This window comes from Bemisia tabaci, chromosome 5 (genome assembly GCF_918797505.1).
Source record: "Bemisia tabaci chromosome 5, PGI_BMITA_v3".
In the NCBI taxonomy this organism is placed as follows: Eukaryota; Metazoa; Arthropoda; class Insecta; order Hemiptera; family Aleyrodidae; genus Bemisia; species Bemisia tabaci.
Genome location: NC_092797.1, coordinates 18847533 through 18875430, shown reverse-complemented (window position 1 = coordinate 18875430; position 27898 = coordinate 18847533). Strand labels below are relative to the sequence as shown.

The 27898-nt window shown below is 39.3% G+C and overlaps 1 protein-coding gene across 1 annotated transcript in view; it reads right to left on the bottom strand.

Annotated features, from left to right (window-relative positions):
* The window catches only part of LOC109044798 (uncharacterized), a 34922-nt gene extending 20984 nt beyond the window's left edge, over window positions 1–13938 (bottom strand). The window contains exon 1 of the mRNA XM_072300641.1: window positions 13916–13938. Within this exon, the coding sequence (XP_072156742.1) occupies window positions 13916–13938 (23 nt within the window). The remainder of the gene's footprint in view (window positions 1–13915) is intronic.
* Window positions 13939–27898: the final 13960 nt, after the last annotated feature.

Below are 27898 nucleotides of genomic sequence, written 5' to 3'. Positions count from 1 at the left end.
CAGTGATTCTTAGTGACACTGTGATTGTGAGTGTGCTTCTCGCGATTGATAAAATGGACCTATAAATGAACTCTAAAACCAGTGAATTAAAGTAATTAAGCACGGATTTATGAGGGATGGAAATATTGTCGCAACCTTCTAATTTAATTTTCTACTCTTCTTTCTCGAAAAATTTGCAACCACGGACGGTGCGTCAAATGTTTGCGCCATTTGCAGAAATTGCATAGCTATAATGAAAATTACTGGTTCAATCTATCTATCATGTACAAATAAAAATACCAAAACCCTGTTTTGGTAGGACTGTATTTTCATATTTTAGTATTTTCAATTTTCATCCTGAGGGTTAAGTAGCCTTACATCTATAGAATTTGACGAGCAAAGTGTTGCTCTATAGTTTCTGAATACTTTTTTGGAATTTCTAGTATAAGAGAGCTACAGATTTGATAGACGGTCGAAATAATGTATCTGCTCGGGCAGTTTCAAGAAAGCACTAAAGTAAAGCTCCAATCGAAAACTTTTGAATAAATCTCCACACCTGACCTGACGCGAACGCGAACTTGTTAGTGCTAAGATTTTATGTACGCCGATGGATTTACTTCTCAGCATTTAGAAGACTCAACAACTGTTTACATCGCAAAAAAATCAATGTAAAAATTACAAAAAACCCACCCCTTATAAGGGTGGTCTACATTAATATCTGGAAAGCTCAAGAAAATTTCTTTGAAACATCGCAAGCGAACTGTTTAAATCGGGGGTCAAGATCAAAGACTAACATTTGAACGTGCACAATCATTGATTCGAACATATTTGAGCTTTCCATCAAATCAAGTGGGTAATGGGTTTTCCGACGTCACTGAAAGGAGAAAGTTTGATGAAGAGAGACTGTCAGCCGACAATTAAAAGCAACCCGCAAACCAATTCTCGAGTGAGTGGCTGTAAACGGGGGGGGGGGGGTTTGGCGTGGGCGCCGTGAGGGGGTGAAAGGGGCGCGAGTACTCAAAGGGTTGCAAAGAAAAATGACCGAGATTGGCAGGTAGACAAAAGGCCGCGGACAGAGTCAAAAAGACAGGCGAGTGCATAGCGGAAGACCAAGGGATGGAACGTCAAAAGAACAAAGGAGAATTATGGAAACAACTTCTCGATCCAGCGGACTGTGACAAAAATCACAATAATTACCAACTTGGGCAAACAGGGAGGCATAATAGATAATAAATGAGAGCACGTGTGTGTTGCGGGTTGGCCGATCTAGAGAGGCACTTTAAGAGCGGCGGCGGTGGCAGTCTCAGTATGTCCATGATTTATTTACTTATAATAATAGGCAAATGAAGGCTGGGAAAGGGGCCAGGCAACTCTATCGCGCCGGACCCGCGGTCGAGAGCGCCTCACGCCCAAGGGCCGCCCCATTAAAAGAGAAATTAATCGATTATGTATATTCTCCATTATCATTATGCATGTTTAGCCATGTTTTCCGAGCATCCGAGCGCGAGCAAGGAGTTGACTCCGTTTAGATATACATCATTAAACAAATGATATTCACACGCCCGATGAAGATGTTAGCGCACGCACCGCATCCCGGGGATCCGCGATTTTTTTCTCCCGATGAATAGAGTCTCGCCACTTAACTCTTTCGCATTTTCCATTCACGCCGCGGCCGGAGAGAAACAATGGGCCGAGTGCGAGAAAAAGGAAAATCAGGAAGTTATTTATTTTCGAGGTGTCGGGGATGGGAAAATATTGGGGTGGGCTTTCTCTCCGACGTGAATGTGTTATGATCATGCTGTTCTTGAAGCTGTTTATCATTAAACAAAACAAATATAAAATTGGCAGTGGGAAGAACAAGGAGAAGAAAAAACGTGCGTTTATAATTTTCGAATAGTTAGTCTTTGAAGGTTACATTTACCTGATATATTATTTGGTGCACGGAAAGTGAAAGGGATTCTCTCCTAAAATTGTGATACTACCCCCAATTTGTTGGGTGATATATGGATATTTCCAATTAATATTGGTAGTACCGCAACTGAAGTTAGGGTAGTATATCAGCATTTCTGCATTTGGGATAGTAACCTGATTTATTGGGGTACTAACACAATTGATTGGAAATGTCCAAATTGAGACTGAACTCCCAACTCTTCTTTTTTGTGTGCACGTAAACTTTAATGAAGCTATCTGAGATTTCTTTTTTACCGATCTGGGATGAACAATTATTCCAGCAGGGCTTTATGCTTACCATTAATAAAACCGGTGAAGGTCATGCATGAGCTTAAGATTTTATACCTGGAGAGAGTCTAAAAACACCACAGGTGAGAATTTTTCTTTTGTTTTGGCTCTTCAGGAGATTACAGATTTTCTTATTCGAAAGTTATATTTTCACCCCAAAAATTATAAAGTTAGTTGAATTCAAGACTACTCCCAACTTACTCCCAACTTACTCCCAACTTACTCCCAACTTACTCCCACCCCCCAAATGCTACCCGGTGCGTTTCGATTGAAATCGGTCCAATTTTCGATAAAGTTTTTTCTTCATCATCCAGTCATGGGAAATTGCCCATTTTCCGAAGCTATTTTTTCCCAACGCTCGCAGTTTAATTTTGTATTCCACGATTGACTTCGAGCTGAAAACGCACAATACAATCCCGCGATCCAGGCTTTGTCCAGCAGCAGCGGCCAATTTGGGAGCCTTCTCCCAATTTTCCGGTGATCATCAATCCGCTCGCTTCGGACACTCCCACAGGAATGACAAATTATTAATGATTTTCGAAAATTTCAAACGGGAAGTCGAAATTCGGCATGTTTCGCGCCGGAAACGGAATATTTGTGACCGCGGCGGCGGTACAATGGTCACTAATTCACTCCGCCTCCGCCAGTTTTAAAATTATTGAAAAAGCATAAGCGAGTGCGCTCTGGAGTGCGGAGATGAAAAATCTATTTTCAGTTCCGATTCGGGACGGGACTCCCGTGTCCCTTCGCAGGGGGCGGCACGCGAGCCCTTCAGAACGCCACGCTCCTCGTCGCAGGAGTGTTACACTTACTATTAATCAATAGAAGTTATTTCGAGCAATTAGGTTTGCAATCATTAGTGCTTCGGCTGGTCCTCTGTTAATTGTCCCTTTGCTACCCTTTGGTTATCGTGCGCACCACACCAGTATTGCCACTTCCCGGAATTAAGTCCAAATTTCGGATTTTTCCCCGGAATTAAGTCCAAAATTCGGAACTTTTCCCGGAATATTCTGAATCCCCGGAATTTTCAGCTGATTTTGGAATTTCCTCGAAATTTGCGGTTTTTTGCCAGTTTGACCATTTATTTGATCGAATTTAGGGACTTTTCGATCAAATTTGACGATCTTCGAGACTAAATCCGGGCGTATTTCGGGATTTTCCCCCAGAATTTTTCTAGGAACTTTGGCAAATCGGAATATGTTTCCGGAAATCGGAATTATTTCGGAATCATTTGATAAAATAAAATTGCTTCACCGCACCACATTAATACTATACTGTGCTAAGGAAAAACGCCGTATGAGCCTTCAAACGTTGCCATGTTTCCTTCAATAAAAAAACTAATTTGCTGGGAAAATTAAGTTACTTTGAATTTCTCGGATAATTTTTTTCGCAAATTAATCTAAAATATCCGAAAATATCGAGAGGAAAATGTATAAACTTCTTCAAAAATACATGTTATGTCCGGGAAATATGGCAACGCTTGAATGTTCATACGACTTTCTTCCTTAGCACGGCAGTGATTTAATGTTGTGCTAAGGCAAAACACTGCAGGAACATTAGGGGGTTGCTCGATTATCGCTATTAAATATGTATTTTTCAGGAAAATAAAAAATATTTTCCTTGAAATTTCGAGGTATCTTAAATTATGCTAATAAAATTCTCTAAAAAATTTGAAGGAACAGGTTTATCAGTTTTGCCAGAAAATTTATATTTCCTTACAGTAAATTTGGCAACGTCCGAATATCCTTACAAACGCCAGTTTTCCTCGTAACGATCGAGTATCTGAAATAGCCAATGTACATGCCTATAACAAATCCAAATTCTGATGAGCTTTGGGCTCCGCCAGATTACTAATATTGTAGGTCTCATCCGCGCGATTATGGGAGTACTCGGTTACAACATCGACCATTTCAAGTACCAACTTGGCCAAGAGTCCATTAAAGTCGTTGCTTGGCTTGAGTATCTTTTGGAAACACCAGCACATAGTACTTAAGAAACGTGGTTGGGCCTCACAATGTTTGGTTGAAAGTTCGATGGGAGAAGCCTGTGAATTATGTGGCCCTAATTTTCCTGAATTTAACTTGGATTAGTGTCATACATCCAGTCACTGGCTGAGTCCATTTAGATTTCTACTCGATTGATTCAATGACATTTAATCGTGTGAGCAGTTAATTGTCCGGAATTTTTTTTCCTCCGTTTTTTTGCTAACTCTTTTTATAGGCGGAGTTGAATTTAAAATATGTTTGGCATATCGATCAACAAAAGTTAGGAAAAATATCAAGAGACGATGCAAAGCCCGGATATGATCACTTTAAAGAAATATGAAAAAATAAAAAATAATACGAAAAAAACTGAATAGAATATAGTTAGATTGCGTGACAGGTTGACTCAACCCGTTTCGTTGAATTAACGAGAAAAATAATCACATCCTAAAGTAGAAATTAAAAAGGAAATTTGGGTTTGTAGAACATGACAAAGGGGAGAAAAAAGGATAATAACGAGTTGGTTGACGATTCAAAACCTCTCAGATGAGACGCAAATGGACGCAAAGTAGAAATAAAGAAAGGAGGTATCAATGGGATTAAACATATGAGTTATTTCGCATGTGATGTAGTCAGACTTATTCTAGACGCTAAGCATTTAATATTTTTATTCGGCCCAATGGTCGACAAAAATTAGGAGATAGAGGACGTGTAAGGTATTGTGTAAGAAGCCCCACTACATCTGTTACAAACAAAGCAATAATTTCATAAATCCCAGAATATCAAATCTAATAGGTCAAATCGACAATGGCTATGATTTAGAGTCAGGAACGTTTTAACACCTTCAGCCACCAATACAACTACCCAACCCATTCTATATTAAGTAATAGAGGTTATAACCAGATCCCTGGATTTTACGTTTTTGAGGCAGTTGGGTTATTTGAGTTCCTCCCGCATCTCACCACAAATCACTTTTCCATCCATCCCTCCCTCCGACACACTCGTCGACTCGTCGTGCTTCTCGTAACTCAGTCATCACTGCCGTACTAAGGAAAAACACCGTATGAACATTTAAGAGTTGCCAAATGTCTTCTCCGAAAACAGTTATTTTTGAAGAACGTTACGAATATTTCTCCTTGAAATTTTCAGGAACTTTAGGTGAAATTGCCAACAAAATTATCTGAAAAATTGGAGGAGAAATATTTGCAAATTTTCCCAAAAATTCGTGATTTACCGAAGGAAATGTGGCATCGCCTGGAGGTTCATACAGCGTTTTTCATTAGCACGGCAGATCAGGCATAACAGCAAAATGCTTATACTGACATCGCTGCTAATGAGATTTGAAATTTATAATTTGCCGCTGATGAAGATTTTTTGGGAAACATAAACTTTCGTGGACAGGCAGACACACACGAATGCCTCGACCAGTTCGTTAATCAGGTGGAGTTACCTCATATTTTTCCCTTTCTTTCAGGCGATGCCGTGAATCTTGCTTACCCATATGGGCCCTTCGCTCTGCATGTTTCGGGAAAGAGCGGTTCCTGCATTCTAGGGTGAGCCTCGAGACTTATAGGAGCATGTGCTAACCGTGGCTCATTCAAAAATAGACTTAATCGCAGCGTAGAGATGTTTGTACCCTTGTCTAAATTATTATATCCACGTGCTCTCCCGGCCTGTTAATTTGGTGATGTGCTGTCGCGCTAACTCGAAGGGACTATAGCTCAAAAGGGAACCTGGAGGTATTTAGACACCAGGTTATCCGTTTTTCAAGGCTATTTTATTTTGTTTACAGTGGAGAGACGTGCATGACGAGCTAAATGAAGAAAATTATGATCCTCCGAAAACAATGTTAATTCTAACTACCAGGTGTCCTTTTTTTCTTCCAAAATACTTTTTTAATTTTTTAGGTGTTCTTTTTCCTTATAAACAGCCTCTCAAGGTGCTTTGAAAGTTTCAAAACATCGTTCGATGATTTTTCCTTACAATTAGTGTGAAAGATTGCCAAATGTTTCTTCGCAGTTGACGATTCTTTAAAAGTTTTTTTTTCTTCTTCTTCTTTTTTTTACAATGAATGAATAGAGTCTCTGCATCATACATTTTTCTACTGAGAGTTGTAAAAAGTATTATTTCAATTTCTTTGCAGTTTACACTTCTTCAAAAGCATGCTTTTTTCCTATAATAGATAGAGTCTCTGTATCGTACATGTTTCTACTAAGAATTGTTTTTCATACTTATTAGATATATTTCAAAATTTTAGACGTATGTCTATGATTTTTTTGAGATGCTAAACGATCGTTATTAACTTTCACTTGTTATAATATTTCTCACCTTAAAGTTCATTTATACGTAGGCCTATTTGAAATAGCTCTACAAAAGTCATAAAATTGGATCAACATGAACCTGCCGAGCACATTTTTTAAAAAAATTCAGTTCTAAATGGCATGAAATTCACCTGCAATGTATGCTTGCTACTACAATTTATCTTTTTCTAGAGGGAGATCATGCATCTTCCTCAAAATAGCATGAAAGTTCGTTTGATCAAGATAGAATGATTTCATTTTTGTCACTGTTCGTCATCGACGCTTCCGATCAAAAGCTCTTCACACGTAGAAAAATATAAACTAAGCCAGCTCTAAGCTCGCAAATAAACCAAACGCATCATCCATCCAACCAACGGAGCAATTTTTCAAGCAAACTCAAATTAATCAAAGAAAGGTCACGTATCACAGCAAAATAGGTAGATGCGTGATGTAATATCACGGATAAGAAAGGCCCGAATCTTAAAGGGGGAGATGGACCCTTGTCCCACCGCAGGAGCCGCTCCAAATCCAGGGATTAAGATCAGGTCCCGGAATCTTCGCCCCTCTGACGTAAGAACTCACTTCCTATTCCACTTGAGCTTCGGAAAGAACGAAGTTAGACGGACGATAGGGCTCATCTTAAAACGGAGTTACGGGCTTACGTCAGAGACGCAACGGTTTGACGTCACATTAAGAGTAGGTAATGAAGTGATCGAACTGGAAGTCAGAAGGATGCGAGCTAATCCTCACATTAGCGGATAGCTCCAATTACAGAGCTACAACGGCTCCCGGCATTTTGCGGCTGAGATATTAGACGGTATTAAGAGTTTGTCATTCCTTAATATCGCGAGACCCGCTCATAAATATCAAAGTTCATCAAGGACGCATGGAATCGAGAAATAAGTCAATCCGTAAGTTTCCCCTCTTCGAGTCTCTTTGTTTCGACCTCCCTCGGTCCTCATTTAACTTTTTGTCGATCCCTCTCGTCTTGGTTCTCTCTCTCTTTCCTCTCCGGATTTTTTTCGTCGATCATGAGCGATTTTTGCGTAATTTTGCAGTCTTGTAAATACAGTTGCGCTTTCATATTCTTGGAAATTTCGTTGTTTATTTAAGATGGAAAATTAATCGTGATGATGATTGCGAGGGGAGAGCGAGGGAAAGCCGATATAAAACAATGAAATTTTATGGTAAGGTTGAATGTGGATAATTTTACAGGTGCATAGATGTTAGGCAATGGTGGTATTAAAGGTTAAGTCCAGACATATTTAAGTTATTTTAGACGGAAAACTGAAAAAAAAATCTTGAGTACTGCAGCAATACTTGTTAAAAACCAGGTGAGAACTTTGCTTTTCAAGATAATTATGTTGACTTTAGTTAAGCGGAATTCTATACACGGCTCAACATGACTAACTCTCTTAGCTACCTTCACACTTATGCGGAACAAAGTTCATGGATTTTTCCTTTCATGCATTGTTTCATTAAGTTTTCCTCCCACAGTAAAAACCAGACTTGGCAATTATAACAAGTGCTTTTCCGCTAACATGTTGTTGATTTTTGAAAGAGCTGTATGAAAAAATGATATCTCATTATTCAGTTTCCCTCTTGATCCACAATTACTTTTTGGAAACTTTTTTGTTCATAAATGTACAGAAAATTGAGTTCAATAAGTACTTTTCTTCCTCCAAAACTCGCTAGGAAAAAAGAATTGATTTTTCCGTGATTTAGATGACCGATGAAAACTCCTCGACGACCGCTTCAAGGAAATCAACAATAAAATATTGCAAGTACAAATCATTAGGACATGTTTTTACACTTAATTTTTAGGTACATAATTAATAATGAAAATAAAATATATCGATTATACTGATAGAATGATTTCCGAGAAACTTTTTATATTAAGGCATTCAACCTTAAGATTAAAATTATAGATATAAATAAAAAAAACAATTAAAATTTAATTTCGTATAAATTAAAATTAAAAAATAATTGAACTGATCAACAGTTCTTTAGGTATGAGGAACGGTTAAAATCGTATACCTCCAGTGTCAGAGATACTCAAAAATTAAAAACAATTTCAGATCTCGAAATTTAAATAAATACAATTTTAAGGTTTTTTTTGTTTTTGTTTGTTTGTTTGTTTTTTTTTTTTTTTTTTTTTTTTTTTTTTTTTTTTTTTTTTTGTTGCAAGAATCTCGGGAGAGGGAGCGCCTCCAATTCGCATTTTTATTGAAAGGGCCATTGGCCAAAGTCAGCCGTATAATATTCACATTTGAAATTTAGAAAATAAATTTTTAGGCCTTTAAAAGGTAAAGCGGAGAACTTAATTTTCAATCCGCACGAGTACTCAAAGCCTGATATTAAAATCGAGTTTAATTCGTGTAAAATACCACGATTCGTCTACACAGGCCATTAGTTGAAAAAAAAAATCTAATACTGCTGTGATGTAGGTGTGGAAAAAATCACAATTGTATGGGTCAGCGGCCGGTAGTACAAGCAATAAAAAAGGGATCAGAGCGCGCGTCGGGCTAAATATGTTCGGTTGCGCGCACACCGAATCAAATGCTTCCGGTTTTAAACGCCGCAAAAAAACGCGAATCAACTCTAATTGTCAAAATAAAAGTCGCACAAGCTAGCCGCGATAAATCAATATTTTTTTTATCGTATCTTCTTTCGAGTGCCGCTCGGACCGGACTCCGGGAAGGAAACGAATCGGCATTAAAAGATGATCCGAATGAAAACAGAACTAATTACGAATTAGACATTTTCACACAGTGAACACTACCGACACGCTAAGAAAAAACGACATAAGAGCACTTGGACATTGCCAAATCTCCCCCAGTAAAAACTTTATTTTTCCAGAAAGTTATGAATATTTTTCCTTAAAATTTGAAAAAAAAACTTTAGACTAAATTGCGTATTAAAATTTCTAAAAAATTGGAGGGAAAATATCCATAAGTTTTCCGGCAAATTCATACTTTAAATAAAGAAATTTGGCAATGTTTGGCGGCTCGAACGATGTTTCTTCTTAGGGAGGCAGGACAGAGGGACCGCTTCGCGGCGAGAGGGGTGACAATTAAACACGCAAAGAAGCGCGATTAGGGGCCGCTGTACGCGGCAGGAGGGAGGGCGGCGCATGATGAATGGCCCAAACAGAATAAATACTCTATTATATAAATAGTAAATAATAGCCGTATGGAGTCTCCTGGTGTAAAACACGGGGTTCGAATCCGAGGTCGGGTCACGTGTTGGGAGCCGGGCTCCCGTGGGGAGTGTAAACGCTAACTGCTACATCCATCCACGTGGCGGCGCTGGCGTGCGTTTTCGGGAAAAGGGACACCGGGATACCGGGAATATCCCCCCTGTCGCGGGGCTGGCAAGTCAAGCGGACGAATTTCAAATTGTAAATATTTACTGCCTGCTCAGCCGAGAGTGGAGAGCTCGGATCGGTGACGGGATCAATCGAGCGGGTTCGCGATTTTCGAGGACGAGGTTCGGTAATGCGGTGAGATTTATCGCGGCGGCGGTGGGGGTGTATGAAAATTCGATCGTTTTAAAATGAAAAATTAAGTTTCTTGAGATCGTATGTTTTCATTTTTTTGGATTTTGGTGGAAAAATGATGGAACAGTGTGTCGATTTAAAGTTTAAGTGAAATTAATGGGAAAGATCTGGACTTATTATGCATACTATATTTCATAAATAACGCAATTTGATCCTTTGCTGACGGTCCCTGTTAAGTAAGAAAAAATCAATTGATCACATTAAGGCATCGAAATGAGCGAGAAGACTATCCACATATCCGATAAGTTTTTGTATTTTGACACGTTGCCACGAATATGTTTTTGCCTAATCGTTTAATTGAAGGCGAATTACGATTCATGTCGTAGAGCCTCAGAGTCATAATGTTGTTTCGTAAATAGGGCAAAACTAGCTCTTACACATTGAGATATCATTATTCTCGGATAATGATTAGTATGTATACAGAAAATTCTTACTACATACTTATGCAGAACATAAAAGCACATGTGCCAAATGACCATTCTTCAGAAAGCTGAAGTTATTACTTTGAAGAAGTATTTTGAAGAGAAGGTATATTTGCAGTGAAGAAAATGAACTGTGAATATGTGCATTTAATTCGGCAAATTTGTCATTGCCGACCTGCGAGAATAATTGTAGCATGGCATCATGTACGGGAATTATGACCTAGGATGAAGGGCTTTTAAACCGATGCGATGACCAATGAAGCCAGTGCACAACAGCTTGCTTGCATCGAATCCTCAAAAGCAAAAAATTGCAACAGCTCCATCATTAAAACAATACCGAGGTAAAATTGATCTCAATTTTCCCGAATCGGTAAAATCATAGTAGTCCGATATGGGTGAACCCTCCATCCGGAGCAATCGTCAGAACGCATATCACATGTCCAGACTCGGAGCACACGTATTTGTCATGCGATACCCTTTCCCCCAACCGAGGCTATCGATACGCACAGACTCCAATTTAGCGCGGACGGCACACACGGAAGGTCCGAACTTTAATTAAACCAGAAATATGTGTAATTCGAGAATCGGACGCGAGCTTTGAAATTTGTCATCGGAGTCGTTTAAAAGTCACACGTCCGGACCGAGGAGCGGTCAGCGAATAGTTCCGGAAAAGCGGAGCGAATCCGGAGCGAAATTGTTTTAATGGGCGCTGCGACGCGTTAAAAATGACGCCCATCATCGGATCCACTCGATGTAAATTAAAATTAATCGGGGGCCATTTATAGTGGGCAGAGGGGGAGGAGGGGCGTAAAAAAGGCGCCCCGGAATTATTCATTAATCCGGAGCCGTTGCGGGGAGGGCGCGGTGACTAATGCTCGTCGATTAAAAAGACGGGGATGATCTTTGTAAAACACGCGGGAGCTCCTTATTAGAATGTGAGCGTGATCGCGGTCCTGCACCGGTCTCTGGAAAGTGCCACCGCACCGCGTCACACGAGCCGAGTTAACCTCGATGTTGCCTTTCCAGGAACCTTAAACGGCAGAATATCTTGTCCTAAAAATGCATCAGATTTCGAGCAAATTCTCCTTCATTTCAGGAGATCGGCAAAACCAGGGGTGCAGATTCTACCGTGCAATGCAAAAATGCCATAAACGCAATTTTACATTTTTTGGAAACAATACATCATAGTAGAAAAACTTGTGTACTGTGGGACAATGATTTTAAAGAATTCTTTCGCAAATACTATCAAGAACTTAACTTGAAAATTTGAGGTGCATGGGTAAAACAGTTTTTATTTTATAAAGTGTTAAGTTCCTAAAAACGAGGGAAAATCTTGATGGATTTACGGCGTTCTCACTTAGCACGGCAGAATGGCTCTAGAATTTTCCAGGAGGCCTCCGCAATGTTCTGCATCGCAAAAGATTTTCGAAAAAAGGTCCAGCACTTCGCGCTGATCGAAAGTTTGTTGAATCTTTGGAACGCGCAAGGTTTTCACAAAAAGCAAGTCTAATTGAAACGCGCTGATTTAACCTAAAAACCCGAATGCAAAAAAAAAAATAAAAAAAAAAAAAAAAAAAAAACAAGAAAGAAATAAAGATCTCTCAGCCTCCGCAATTTGGTCGAGAACAATGTGTAACCTTGGGCAAAACTGGGTACCAAAAGCGGGGTCCAATAGTGTATCCCCAACTTCTACCTAACACAAAAATGTATGGATTACGCCCGAAATTGGCTAAGTCACAGGATTCCAGGATATTGCGAGTTTTGCATTTGACAACGTTATTTATCAAAAACAATTGAATTTTGATGGTGCATACATTTTCTGACCTTTAAACAATAACCTTAACCTGGAAATCGAAGGTTAAAGTTGATTAAAATTCGAGTTGAACCATCACTTCACCTCAGAACATGTAGGTCTAAATGTGACGGTTAATGTGCTTTAGATATGTCATTCTGGACTCTTTGACACGTTCAACTATCACACTTTGGTCCGCATAGTTAAATAAATAATTTTTTGCTACTTCGAATAAATTTCCTTTTAAGATTTAAATCGATCGAACCGACATATTCGGGGCTGCGAAAAAGTCTTGTTTAACCGCAAGCCTAATGGTCACGGTGAGTCATCTTCATATTTCTATGACTCAATAAAATGTTCACAACGACGTGAGTCTGTTTAACGTGTCAATTTTTCCTGTCTCTCGATAAAGTTCAAATTGAACTTAATGTCAATCGAGCTCATGTAAAAATTGCCCTTTAAAAAATGTGTAGTCTGACTTTAAACTAATTCTGGAACTTCTAACTGATCGTCTTCGAAGATTAACTGCGCGCTTCTTATGGAATTTTTGAATGACTCATGAGGACGTTTCAATAATGCTAATCCTCGAAATCACAATTGGACTAAATTTTGCAGTTAGGAACTATAAACTCTGCCTCATTTTAAAAACATCATGTGTGCCATTAGTTTCTCTATGCAGATAGGTGCCTCTAAAGATAAGTCAAAATTTGTAGTTCCTCATTGCAAAATGCAGTTAAATTAGTCGATCAACAGCTTAAGAACAGGTCTACAGATTTATATAAAAGTATCTTTGATTTTTTTTTTTTACATTTTTTAGTCTAATAGATTTTGATGGGAAATAAGGTGAATAAAAAAAATGTTCCTATGAGTAAAACTTGAGTTCAATTGAACTTTATGAGATTATCATATCGAAACGAAGGTAAAGTTATTCGAGTTCATATAAAAACAAAACAAATAAATATATATAATATGTAAAATCTTGTTCTAATTACTGTCATTTTTTATTCTTTCTTTCTTTTGAAATGTTAAAGAGACTGTTCTCTGCAGAAAATGTATCCTATACCGTCAGTGATATGGTTTCATGGCTGGTCTGCTCCAAAAATGTTCCGGATGACGAGTTATTAAAATATAAATAAAAATACGTAAGGGTTGAAGGAAATCGAATGTTTGGCAACAGAGTACATACTCTATGGTGGCGAAGGGTGTCTCAGTAATGCTTGGCGGCGGGCTGTGACACTTTGACGAATTTGAAGTCATTACCGATTTGTAAACGACGTGGCGTTTTGTCAACATCTTGTTTTTGAAGACTAACAGAAACGATTCGCGAGCGTGTCACTTCCGTCCGAAGTCATTATCTACCTCGTATGCAGCGCATCCTCCCTTAATTACCGAACCTTTTTCACGGCGCTCTTGCCACCTTACCTCCAACCTCCCCATTAATAAATATCCTAATTAGCCTCCTTGCCATTGGCTAACCTCATCGCGTCTGCTTTTTGACGATGACAATCGTCCGCCCTTCGATTTGTCATTTTCTACCTCTTTTTATCCTCATCGAATCTGATGTTCGTTTTACACGAAGCCGCGGCTTCTCTGTCTCCGGTGGGAAGTTTACACACGCTGTCCGTCCCATTTAAAAAGCTTACCCTTTCTTCGTGGCTGCAGTCATTGCTACGGTTAATGACCTGGGGTCAGTTAAATCTTTCAGAAGCTATTTTTATGTATATTAGAGAAGTGACTGTAGTTACACCTCTATTCAGTCTTTTGGGTGACGAGAGTCTTGATATGGGTCATTTTGATGTTAGCATATACATATCTAACGGTTCTCATGGTAGAATGAATTACAAATAAAATAGTTCAGTCTTACTGCTATGAGTAAAAGTTCAACGATGAGAACAGATAGAGGCAGCATTGGATCTAGAGTCCAGACTCATGAAAACATTGACAAGAAAAAATACTCTTGATTCAATCAGATTTTTGCTTAAATCAAAAGAAAATCCGCTCAAGAGGCTTGGTTCTTAATTTAAGCAAAAATCTGATTGAATCAAGAGTATTTTTCTTGTCGATGTTTTCAAGAATCTGGACTCTAGATCCAATGTGTTTTTTTTCCAGTGAGTGCAATTGGTCATCAGAAATTCATATTATTTTTTAAACTAGAAGTTCCTCGTCATATTTTCTAAGAACTTCAAGAAAGAGTAAGAATTTCACCATCGGTTTAAAAAATACCAACAGGTTTGAAAATATTCAGAGTGATTTACAGGAATGTGTAACTTCATAATAAATCACCAAATGCGTTGAATGAATCTTAGCTTCTCGTGCACTAAAAAAACAGCCCGATAAGTATAATTGCAGTATGGTAAGTATCAATACAAGTTTACCTTGCTTTAAATCTGGGTAGATTTTTGTGTGAAGATTCATCTTATTTTCTATCGGTATTTCATCCCAAGGTCGCAAAATTGACTCAAACATTTATTTATTGTTTTTTTCTTTTTGCTATTTTTTTAAATAAGCAGATAACATCATTTCTATCTAAATCGTGCAGTGTTTTTCGTGGAATCAGCAGGAAAAAATGAGTTTTTTTCAGTTTGCATTGTCTGACGATTTCCCAGTAAAAAAGTCAGTTTATTTGTGGGAATTTTGTAACGTCAAAATGTATAGTATAGTTACGCTATTCTTCGTCCGGGTGACGGTTAATTTTTCCATACCCTAACTACTATGCTATATCCAATGCCCCATAAGCTCCGATATCAGTCCTCGAGAGAACCAGGGCTCGAGATAAATACTCAACCCGTTATTGTGAGATAAAAGGAAAGCAAGACCGCTTAATTTTCACTGCAATCATTTTCCTCTTCTCCCTCTGTAGTGTAAGTATACCTTCAAAGAAACAAGATAGAAGAGTGGTCGCATCTATCGCTACTCACAATAATTCATCAAAAGACCGGTCGAAGCGTCGAGAGAAAAGTATCAATTAAAATCCATCCAGGAGTAAAGGAACAATCCATCAAAATTGGCCGGCGTGAAGGGGAAAGTTTATTGGTCGAGAGATTGACAAATTCCTTCCCACGGTACAATCAATTGTTTGACGGGACAAGTAAAACAGAAGCCCAGTGGAGTGCTGCGGACATCATAAAACAAGCCCAACTTCAAAATGCTAATGAGGAGTCCTCGAAAAAAAGGCAATAATCGATTGCGGGCCCGCCGAGGAGGCGAAAGGGTGCAGGCTCCGAGAGGTGTAAAATTGCTACAAGCACTGAAACGTGTTGGCTGAACGTTGAGTATCGCGATTCGGTCCGCTCCTTGAATTTTATAAATGCCATAAAAATAGACCAATAATTCTCAACAATGATAACAATAACTCATCCAGGCGAGTGTATTAAACGATTTTTTATCAACTTAAATTAGACATCATTTAATGGAAGGGTTGACGGTGACGGTGCTGCACTGCGCTGGCTCGAGGCGCATAAGTTATGTTAATCTATGCCGTGTAACTGAGGGTCCAAAGTGAGGCAATCGACAAAACCCGTCCTTTGGCGACCTACGTTTTCTTTCTTCTCTGTTCTGTCCAGAGGATACCTTTCCTCTGTAGCCTCTTCATTGTTCGTTTTGGAGTCCAAAAATCCTGAAAACCTCTAAAATTTAGTAATTACAATAAAGCACAAAAATATAGCCCGAATATACGAATAAATAGGGATGGAATTAAAACATGGGTAAACAGGACTAAAACATTCAAAATACCAAAAGGCAGACACTCTCAATTTTTCATTTATTTTTTTGTGTTTTTGCAGCTAATAATGAACTGGTAACAGCTCAAAATGTCCTATTATCCTGCCTTTTAATTATTTAAATGTTTTAGGCTTGTTTAACCGTGTTTTAATTCCATCTGCATTTAGTAGTTACTATATGAAATAAAAGCTCAAAAGAGTCAAGAGTGTACTCCTCGTTTGTGCGTTTGTATTTCTAGGTGGACTTGAATTTCCTCTGCTTAAAATTGAAGCTCTCAAACTGAAATAGTGTCACACCTCATTTTTCCTCTTTTGACTTTGTCACTCAGTCCCTATTTGCTAGACACACATCTGAGTTCCGTTTAGTTCTATTATAAAAATTCATTATTGTCATTTGCTTCCGTTTCCCAAGTTTATGAGAGTAAAAACTGCATTATGTTATAAGCTTTGTTCAGAGGCATGCTATATCATGAGCTTTGAGTAAAAAATAAAATAATGAAAATAAATTAAAAAATAAAACAAAGAGAAAAACCAAAATAAAAAGTATGTTATCGACTGAAAAGTGAGTGCAATCTATACACCTAATCTAAGTAACGCGTAAACACACAAGGACCCCTCTTTACATTTTATAGACGTTAGAAAACGTTCAAAACTTGCATGAAAAAATGCATTTTATAAAGTGGTGTCTCTTCAGCTGGATCGTCACAACGAAATTTTTGATCATCAATTCGATTTAAAATGTTTAATGCGTTCGTATACTTTACCGAGCGTTTAAGTCTCCCAGTTAAAAATTTTTAGGTTCCATGATTAGAGACAAAAACTCGATGGAGTAAGTTGAAAATCAAGTGCCTCGGTTTGGTAGAATGTACATTTCTATGAAGTTACAATTTTTGACGGGTAATTTGGAAATGTCTGTATTATTAGTAGATAGAGTAAAAATTTTTTCGGGAGTTCACCATCTTGCTGTGGACGGCACACAGTGGATTGAGTCAATCAGAGAGGTCGGACACGAAATTCTTCATTAAGACTGTAAATTTTGTGTTTATTTCGTCACACCTTAAATTTTAAGGGGACCTGCTAGACGAACATTTCACGAGGAAACCAATGGAGCCACTTTCAGAACCTTAAAGTTTTGTATAAACGGAGTTTTAAGCTTTCAAAATTTAACAAATTTCGTCCGACCTACCCTATTGACTCGATCCACTGCATGGCAGTGCGCGGTATTCCGCTTAATCCAAGGACCCATTCAACAACACTCGACAAAAGTGGCTTAGTTTCGCCTTTATGTGCCATTTTGATTTTTTTTTAATCATGATATAAATATAATTTCATATTGATTCAAGAGGAATTTTTTCTTGGCAGTAAACTTGAGAATATTTCTTGCGAAAATCAAGTCATTTTTTTTTTTATTTCGCATCAATGACTCCCACATCCAGTCCTCACTTTCGGCATGCGAGGCGGGCGTTTAAGGTTATTTTGTCTCCGGTTTCATCTTGTATTTTATTTGAAGGTGGTCTTTGCAACTTCAGTTGATGGCATTCGTCCCCTCCTGTGACGTCTGTCCGTCCTGTATCGAAGGAAATACTTCTCAGGGTACCGAGCGGGAATAGGGTCGTATTTCGGGGATTCAAACATTTATGAAAATGAGATTGTACACAAGTGCTTAAAAGAAACGGGCGAACGGAGCCACCGGTAGAGTCCCACCCTCTCGTCCGGTACGCAAATCCGCAAACCAGTTCCAACGACGTGGACGAGGGTGCACCGACCAACGCAGAATTGCCTCCAGGCATTCTCAAAGAGCCCGAGGGGTCAGAAGTTACACGCAAAGGATTAAAAAGCCCGGAGTTTTTTTAATACGCGCATTTTCTCGACTACGCTTTCGAAACCGGACACTTATTATCGATCATTTAACTGCTAACAGTGCCGTCGGAAAGTCAAGTAAGTTGTGTCCGTTCCAACGGGCGATGTTCTACCCTTCTGTTTTGGACGCCTCGACCGGAGCAAATGCGTCTGCGGCCAAAACACGAGACAATGAACGGACAATAGTTTATCATTAGGACTTTCGTCCGCGAGTTGACGAAATTCAAATCAGGTCTTGGTATTTTTAAATAAGAATGGGTCTTGCGGAGACGCTATTGACCGGCATTGTTCGCCCGGCTCTCAAAATGCCCAATTTCACATTAATTGAATCCTCAAGCCTGGACGCGGGTCAGGAGATTATAAGGTCAATCCGATAAATTTTATAAATTCCCGCCGAGGTGGACATTAATGGCGACCGGTCATAATTTGAGGTTCGCTCCATGGTGCGCGGAACTTAGCGCCTTGTCTTGTCTTGCAAAGGCCGGTTTTCGACAAGCATGGAGTTTTGGGGTTTGAGCAAGTACTTCGCTAACACATTTTTTGTAACGTTTGTTGTCTTCAAGTAGAATCGCTATGGTCGAAAATAAACTCTGTATTTTCTTTGGCCTAAATGCGAGAGGAACAATATCAAAAATAATACTGTGCACAGGGTAGGTTTTGTAAAAACTTAAAAAAAGTGAAAAATTGGATTTTGGTAAAACAGAAAGACAGGTAAGCACCCGTCCCAAAGATTCGTTCTAATTAAAAATAGAGGTAACGCGGACAATCCAAATCTATATCCTATAACATGTTGTATTCACGGAGAAAAATAGAACCGCGCTGAGTACCAGAAGATGGACTTCATCACATGGGACGGATGATGATTTTGCCTTAACATTCCATTCCGCACTTGGGCACAGCCGACCCTTGTCCCCAGCACATTCCTCCTGTGCTTCTGCACATACCTCCTCTACTGAGTGACATGTTTTGCTGCACTTTACCACATCCGGCGGATATTAAAGCAAAGTTGGTGCTGAGCACGGTTCTATTTTTCTCCGTGTTAAGTATTGATTGAAGAGAAAAGGAGATAAATGTAAAATTATTACTGTAAGGGTGATATCTTCAAAATGGGAGCCGGGTATAAAGTTCTTACGCACACTGAAGTTACTTTTTTCGTCTAGTCGATTCGGGCCTAAAGCCAACAGGAGCCTGACTCCTTTATGAAAAAAAGTTCGAGATGAGTATGTCTTTATTGTATGTATGTACGCATGGTCCTTAAAAATATGGAAGGTAAACTACGGAAAGAAGCTTAGAAAATACGAGTCCAGCATGAGTAGAAATCAAAAGCAACATCAGAGGAATAATAAATGGATCTTAGAAAATTAAATTTCTTTGGAGGAAATCCTCAGGAAAATTTCCAGGAAAATTCTTCAGCTAACCATGCCTTAATTACACTCTCAAGTCCAAAGACTAATTATAAGAACTGAATCCAAAAAAAGTGCTACATTTTAAGGTGAACCCATACCTATTTGACCAAATTCCATCTCCAAAAAAATCACGAGGCACAACTATATTTCCGAGTATTTAACACGACGGAAGAATTTGTTTTGCAACTGTTATTTTTATCCGTACTTTTCAGTTCCTCTCGCCACCAGCGCGTTTTCATATTCAGCACATTGACAGATGCATCATTTTTTTCTCTTTCTCGACTTTTAAATTGCACATTTTTTACCTTTATAGACAGATAATAAAACCAAACTACTTGTTTACTCAAGTTTTATTGCAAACGATCTTTTCCTCTGAGGTGATGAACAATATTCCAAATTTTACGACTTTAAAACACAGGCCGGAAGGATGTTTGTTTGATTTGAGTAATGCCTCAAGATCAGCGGGTTTTCACACAATCCAGCGAGCCTTTGTTAAAGAGGGGACAGCCTTTCAAGAGGGATGATACGACAAGGTCAGAGATGAATAAAAGTGAGCGAATCGCTGACATTCACAAGATTTCGGATCACGGAGGAGTCACATCATTTGATGTCTTGTCAGGAGGTTTCATTATTCCTGGTACCCGATTTTTCATCACACTGCCTTGACTGACTTTTATTAAAGCTTACATCACTTAAAACCCGAATATTCCTCCTATTTTAGGGGAGGGTCTCTCATATTTTATGCTCACTGGCTTTTGATGAGTCCACTGCCTTCCCATTTTTCTTTAATTGTTCGACTATTTCCCAATATTCCGCACCGTTTGAAAAAGGCCGAGACCCGATGCTCGTGCTTTTTTTAATCTGTTGATTGTTTCTCATTGCACAAATGGACGATGAAAATATTTATTGGCTTTTTAAAATCCATTTGGCTAATCTTTACAACGGTGACATAAAAATCGGGAATTGCAAGTATCATCGCAGATGGTTCCGTTATTTCCCTTTGAACGACTTTTTACGGCCTCCTTTTTAACTATGGCCTTTTTTCTGGCGAGGGATGATAATCAATGCATCTTTTTCGCGAACAGGAGGGACGATCGGCGTTCCGTGATTCAGCGGGGGCCATAAAATGCTATTGATTGATGTTTTTATGACTCCGAAACCCGCATACCATATCTCGTCCACTTTTTTACAGCAGCAGGTCAGTTTTTTCGATTATCCCCGTCATTAGGGTTCACTTGTGTTTGTATACTGTAAAAGCCCGTGAAACACGTAAAATTAGGGCATCTCATTATTTTCACATTTCTGTTTATGGCTCATCAAAGCATCACTTTTTTTCTCTTTTTTGTCACCCCAGTGATGCTGCGCTGCTGGACAGGAAGAAAAATGAAAACGAACCTCGCGCTCACCCTACCCACATAATCACTGAAAGAAAAAAAGCAGGCCTGTGTTTTTTGGTGTTTTTGTTCAAATAGAAAAATGCTCTTGAGGCTTCGACTATGAAGGCTACCAAGCTTGAATCATCCATTTTTGGAGCATTAAAACGACGGGCAAAATACCTGATTGACGTCACAGACGTTGGTTTATTCAAACGGAATAACGCTTCTTGAGATATGTATACACTCAACTGCATTTTTATCCATCACGCCTGAGTTACTTTAATTGGCAGAAAGGAGTAAAATCATTCCCTTCTTTTTCGCTGCGATTAGGAACGTTAATGTGAGGCGAACGATGATTTCCACAACGAAAAATCAGAGCTGATGAAAGTAAGCATCAATTCTGCCGTGCTAAGGAAAAGCGCCGTATGAAACTTCAGGCGTTGCCAAATTTCCATTTAAAAACACGAATTTCCTGGTAAACTTATGCGTATTTTTCTTCAAATTTTTCAGATATATCGTAGTTGGCAATTTCACCTGAAGTCCCTGACAATTTCAAGGAAAAACATTCATAACTTTCCTCAGAAATAAAAATTGTATTGGAGGCAATGAGGCAACTCTCGAATGTTTATACGGCGTTCTTCCGTAGCACGGCAGAATTCACGAATAGGCTTGACCGATGTACATTCGACCTTCATGTTACACCTCATTGATTTGCTTACCCCTTTGAAATTAGCCAGTCCAGTTCGCACAACTGCAATTCAAAGGTCTCGGGAACAAAAGCTGAATGGACTCACGGCGCTAAAAGGCGTTGCACACAATCTGCAAGCAATTGTTACTCTGCAAAAAAGTGCATCCATCAACCACTCGCACGGCAGTACCTGGACATTGATTGTTGCATCGATAATGCAACAAGTAAATGTCAAAGAATGAAGCCAGCGGTGTCACCTGACTCAAAAAGTTCGCAAAATGACCTCCGGGTGTGTAATTTTAAAGGCTTAGTATGACTGAAAATGTACCGTTCAGGGGTCTAATCTATTCATCGATTTAGACCGTTTTTCGGAGTCCTTTTTACTAGCCGTGCAGCGATTAACTTGTGCACTTTTGCTCAAGTAGAAAATAAGTATTATGTTTCATATTGTTAAGTAAATGTATTTAACGACGTGAGACATCTTTCATGAGAATATTTTTGAGATGCATCAACCAGAAATAATATGCATCAAGAACCTAGTTCGCAAACTCATATAACTCTCGCAACTCCATCCCAAGCTTGTAAAGTCGACTCGACAAATTTTTACACGTACATTTTTTGGAGGAATGAAATTTGATCTGCAAGAAAGCTCCCTGAGAAAACAGATTAACTGAGAAACTGCTGGTTTTTAGTGTTATAATTGATGTAACCCGAAATACTATTTTCCCAAACTTATTCCTGACGTAAAATCAGCCTATGTTCCAGGCTTTCATCTCTATACAAAAAGTAAATCAGAGCATCCAACATCAAAGAAATTACATTAACGCAGGATATTTTTTTTTCGTCCCGCATGTACTTATTACTTTCACAAAAACAATGTATAATGTAAGTCCATTATGTTAAGACAGCAACATTGTAGGGATTTTAAGGGTTGTTTTAATGTACATTTTTCTCCCGTTTCATAAGAAGATGTTACTCGCGGGCAGTAAAAGAAGAACGATCTAATAACCCTTTACCTTTCAACTCGATAAGTACATTCATCGTCAAGATCTTTTCGTTAGGAGTGAAGGTAGTGCTGCCTTTTCATTGAGCTATTAACAGTAATTAAACTCTTTTCAGTATGCAAATTTTCTCTTTTTTAATGTTAAGAGTTGGGGAGAAAAGAAAATGACCGATTAATTGAGTAATAAAAAGCTACGCAAAATTTTTATTAAACCATTTTCAAAGGGTCGAATAACTATTTTTTACGAGCCCCCGAAAGTAAAACAAAGGGCGGTTTCATTTTTGAGTCATCCATAACATTTTACGATGTCTTATCTTTTCACCCTCTCCTCAGCATCGGAAATGATTTCCCGCTGGGTTTGTCTATATTTCCGAAGTAGTGCGAGACAGAATGGGATTCAGTTAATATTTAAATAGGACTTGAGTGCGTGATGAACTTAAAGAAAAAAATGAAATTATTTGGCTAATTATGTCTTCTACTAAGGCAGATGACCCGCAGAGTCAAACATTCAGTATGAAATACCTTCAATTCAGTCAAACTGTTCTCAGTTTCTCGCAGATTTACCTTTGGAGCAGCCGTTTGAATTTAATTACTTTATTTTAACGTATAAGTATTTCTCTCCTACTTTATTTAGTGAACTCAAGATACGTATCCTGGGAAATCACATACATCCTGACTCTCGCGCATTGCTCTAGGGTTCACAAATAACCGTGCTCTATACACCAAAGTTAAATACCTCGATCTTCTCACGAAAAATTAGACTCACAAAATCTATTAAAGCCATCAACATTACCTCAAAAGCCTACACATTTCCTCATGCTCCTGACAAACTTGAAAATTTTGAGTGACAAAATTTGAAGAAATTAGTCGAGGCCCCGTAATTCATTTACATCTTTTGAGGTTCTTTGAGAACGGGCGGAAGATTAAACAAAAGGAGTTGGCCGAATTTCTCGATGAAATTCAACTTCATTGCTTATCTCTGTTAATGGTGCATGTAAAAAACATCCATTATTTTTCAGATTCGTGGAATTCATTACTTGATATTCATGGAGAGAAATGGCATTTTTATATCGACGGTGCAGAGCCGGATTAAGGGGGTGGCCACATGGGCCACGGCCCATGGCGGCAAATCTAAGGGGCGGCAAAAATTTGCAATTTTTTTAGTGTAGGTATGAAAAAAAAATCAGATTTAGACAAAAAAAATTAAAAATGAGAAAAGGCGACAAAATCGCTCATTTACATAGAGTATAGTAATTTCTAATTTTGTCGTCTCTTAATGATACGGGAGACAGTACCTTCAATTAGTCGAGTTAAGAGAGAAACCAAACACGCAATTTGGCCTGGAACGGTACGACTTAGATAGAAATGATAATGAGGACTTGAGATGAAACGGAGAAGCCCTCGGCGCGGCGCGGCGATCGGCATGTAACACATATTAGCGCCTACAAGACTGCACGAATACTTCACGCATTGCATCAAACACGCAGTGCAGCTATTGCGGTCAGCGTGAAACGGATGGCGCCTACAAGAATGCATGAATACTTCACGCATTGCGCCAAACACAGTGGTGTCAGCGTGAAACGCATACCGCCTACAAGACTGCGTGAATACCTCACGCATTGCGTCCAACAGAGTGCGTTCAGCAGCGGTCGGCGTGAAACGCATAGCGCCTACAAGACTGTCTGAATACTTCACGATTTGCGCCAAACATGGAAGGCCTTGTCCACACAGAGATAGGTTTACGAAACTTAACTTTCGCGCAGAGTTCCGTGAACTTTTGCTAGGAGTGTTGACAGGGCTTTCCCAAAAAATGTGTTCAAGACGAGTAAATGCGTCTTATGCACCCCTCCCCCGCTGGCACGTTCACTTGATGGTTTTTATCGAGTTTCAAAACGAATGAGAGGGGGGCGGCAAAATACAGGCGGCCCATGGGCGGCAAGTAGGTGAATCCGGCCCTGCGACGGTGTAAGTCGGCAATCATAACTCGGTTTGCGACGTCACAGACTTCCTGTCATCTTTTATTTTTTAAACGAAAAACTCTCAACGGCAACTCTTTAAAACTGCCGTGATTTTTCTTCTATGTGCGAAGAAAATTCTACAAAAACTTCAAGGAATGTTGTCAATTTGTTTTCCTTCAAAAAAAATAACATACAGGCGGAGATTTTCAGACACCGCAAACGAGATATGTGTTTGCCGACTTACGCCGCGCCGTCGATATGCAGTGCACATACAATCTGTACATTGTTGTATTTCAGTCATTTGAATTTGCAGTAATTTCAAAAGAAAAAATATATTACAAGTACACGTGCCGCTGATTAAATTTAAGTCATGGTTACTTCATGATTACGTTCGCATGCTTGCTCTCTAATCTTTCAAATAAAATTATCCAAAAACTTAGAGAATCTCGAAGTTTGTGATGTCTTTTTCGTCGCTTTTTTTGCTGATTCCCGGTATTCAAAATACTCTCTGTTACTTAAAGGTCGAGAATTCGTACGCAAAAACCTATCGGCGTTCGGCGCGAAAGATAAGAAATCCATGAATATAAATTGGCGGAAATTTCGTCCCGCCGCGGAGGAAAATGTCAAAATAAAACCAATTTTTATGTGCATCCAGCAAAGGAGATTTCGAAGGCGAGAAAATGCTGGAGTGGAGACAAAACTGCAGAAGACGAAAGAAGTCGAGAAAAAATTGTGCGCGAGTATGAAGATGAACTGGTGGCAGGGAGGGGAAGGGGACGAGAACAATGACGTAATAAAATAAAAGATAGTGCTCAGAGGCGCATTTTCTAATTGAATATTCTCATGACGGAGGCCGGAATAAAGATACCGGAGGAGGATATTGGTATGATGAGCCGCGCAACGAGGGGAGGGGGGGAGAGGGGTCGTTTTATCAAATGCAAAAAGTGCGACGCAAAGGTATGGAAACGGGGATGTTCGGCTCATTATCCGCAATTCCTAGTCAAACGGAGACGAGACTCAAGCCCCCCTCTCGACATAATAAGTCGGAACCAGGGACCTTGATTGAAAACGTACCTACATTGATATGGGGGCAGGAGGATGTGTGGCTCCTGGCAGTTTTTCATAGATTAGAGTCGGTGGCGAGGCGTGAGTGACCGAGTATCGATATTCCCCCATTTGAAGCTACGGTAAAGAATCGATTACTAAGGAACAACCTGTTTATCGATCCTTTCCCGTAGGTTTAAATGGCAGATCAATCGATATATCGCGAAGCATACCGTGACACTGATTAGAGTATCACTCGCCTCCGACTCCGGGCTCAGATTGTAATTGAGTATTGTTCGGCTGGTGGGAGTTGAGTGTGAAAAATACTTATTTATATGAGCGCCTGCAAAAGACGGGGGTGCGAGGGGGGTCAGGTTCAAAATGTTAAGATATGTAAAGCGCGCGGAACTAATAAGCCGGGATATGTGGGGAATGAGCATTTGAGCCTCCTCGCGGAGGCAGAGACAGCCGACAAATATGTGGCCCCGTCCCTCCTCTGATTATTCGGAATGGCACGGGTACACGCAATCCCTTTTAAAGCCGAAATTTCAGCCCTGAAGGCATCTCGTCGGCCGGGTTTCTCGTCTCCTCGATGTGACGTCAATGTGACGTGTGCTTTATTTTTTGTTTCATTTACCAATTCGTGAACCTGCGCCGTTCTAATAAACTAGGCTTTATTGCACCCGAACCGCGCGCTTTTCCGCCGCGCTCGGAAAGAACGCCGTATGAGCTTTCAGGCGTTGCCAAATTTCCCCCAACATAATACGAATTCTCAGAAAAACTTGTGAATATTTTCTTTCAAATTTTTCAAAGGATTTTAGTGGCAATTTTATCTAATGTATCTGAAAATTTCACAGAGAGACGTTCGTAAATTTCCTCGAAAATAAATATTTTATCCCGAGAAATCTGGCAATCCACGAATGTTCATTCGGTGTTGCTCCTTGGAACGGCAGTTTTAAACTCAACGTCGTAGAATTAAACTCGAGGAAAAAAGGCGGCTAAATAAATGTAGCATATTACCCAGCACTGCTCACGTTTATGAGAATATATGAGCTTGCTTTAGCGGGTGGCTCGAGGGGTGCACTTTGGCGCCCAATTGAAAAATAAGAACTCGGGGCCGATCAACCCTTGAAATTAAGCGAAAAAGTTAATGTTTGAGCCCGGGCTTTCTTGGGGGTCGGGTGCCCGAAATTGAGGAGAAATAAAGACTAATGAAGATGACGCCCCGTTTCCGAGGGGTCAAGCTCCGTGGGCATTTGTCCGAGCGCGACAACCGACCTAGGGAGACGTCCCCGCGACCACTTTAAAGGTCCGGCGATTTTTATTCTTGACACGATTCCATTTCGTAAGAAAAGCCTTACGACTGGAACGATTTGTTTTTGGTGAACGCCGCTGAGATCGGACAAATGAAATAATTTGGAAACTGAATTGCGACGATTTACCAACCGAGAGGACTGAAGGAAACCGACGCAGCCATCTGAATTCAGGCGAATTGGAAAGGAGACATTCTGCAGTAAAAGGAATTAAGGTTTCAGTGTCTTCAAATTTGAGGATTCCGCCCAAATTTTTGCCGTTGCCTTTATTTAAATTGAATAAGGTGAAAATTCGTATTATGAGCCATGTCAAAAGCATTGCTCACCCGCCCAACACGAAATATTGCTAGTGCTGTCGGTAACAATATTATCATGAAAGTATTATTAAAATACTTGTGCAATATTTTGAAAAAACTGACAGCAATATTCTTAAAATATCTTTATGAAAATATTATATAAGTGTTTAGGCAGTATTTATAAATCCAAAATATTTCTCCGTGCATGGACATTTGGCAAAATAAACATTAAGACCTGATATGTCCTCCGACAATTCTTAAAATTTCAAAATGAAAAAAACTGAATTATGATTGTTCCTTTCCATTTTTGAGCGCAGACTATACTCATAAAACAAGCTTACTTATGTCAACTTATTAAAACGCTAAATTATAGGCAAAAGGTTTAGCTCAAGACTGAGAGAATAAGTGTCAAAGGAGGGAATTGAACTTTCAAAAGAGTTTCAAAGTTGATTCCGAGATAAGTTAAAAGAGGTTCATTAAAGGATTATACTCGGTCATGTATAAATATTCTCACTGACCAAAGCTCCGTGAATAAAAAGTCTGGACTCTCTGCACCCAAAAGCGGGGGAAGTCATGATTGCTGGCTTTATATTGAGGTTTCAGACACCCCTCAATGTGGTCAGTAAATAACCATTGATATAGATTTTTTTTTATATTTAATCTCATTTTTCTACCCTCCCTTGTCTTTTGATTTTAATTTTTTACTTTGCCTCACTTTTACTTCATAGGATGTGTAGCATGAAAATACGTCTCTTTAAGTTTGATGAAATACTCAGATGTATGATCCAATACAAGCTGCCCTTACTTCACGGTTGGCTCATCTGATATAAAAAGAAAGAGGTGTGGGTATTTGCGCGGACCATCCTTTCGCCTCGCAAATTTGTTTAATCAAGAGCTATACTTGACTCATGCTTGACGACTGTTACTCTGTGCAAGTTAGCCCTTTTTATTTCTATCCCTTTA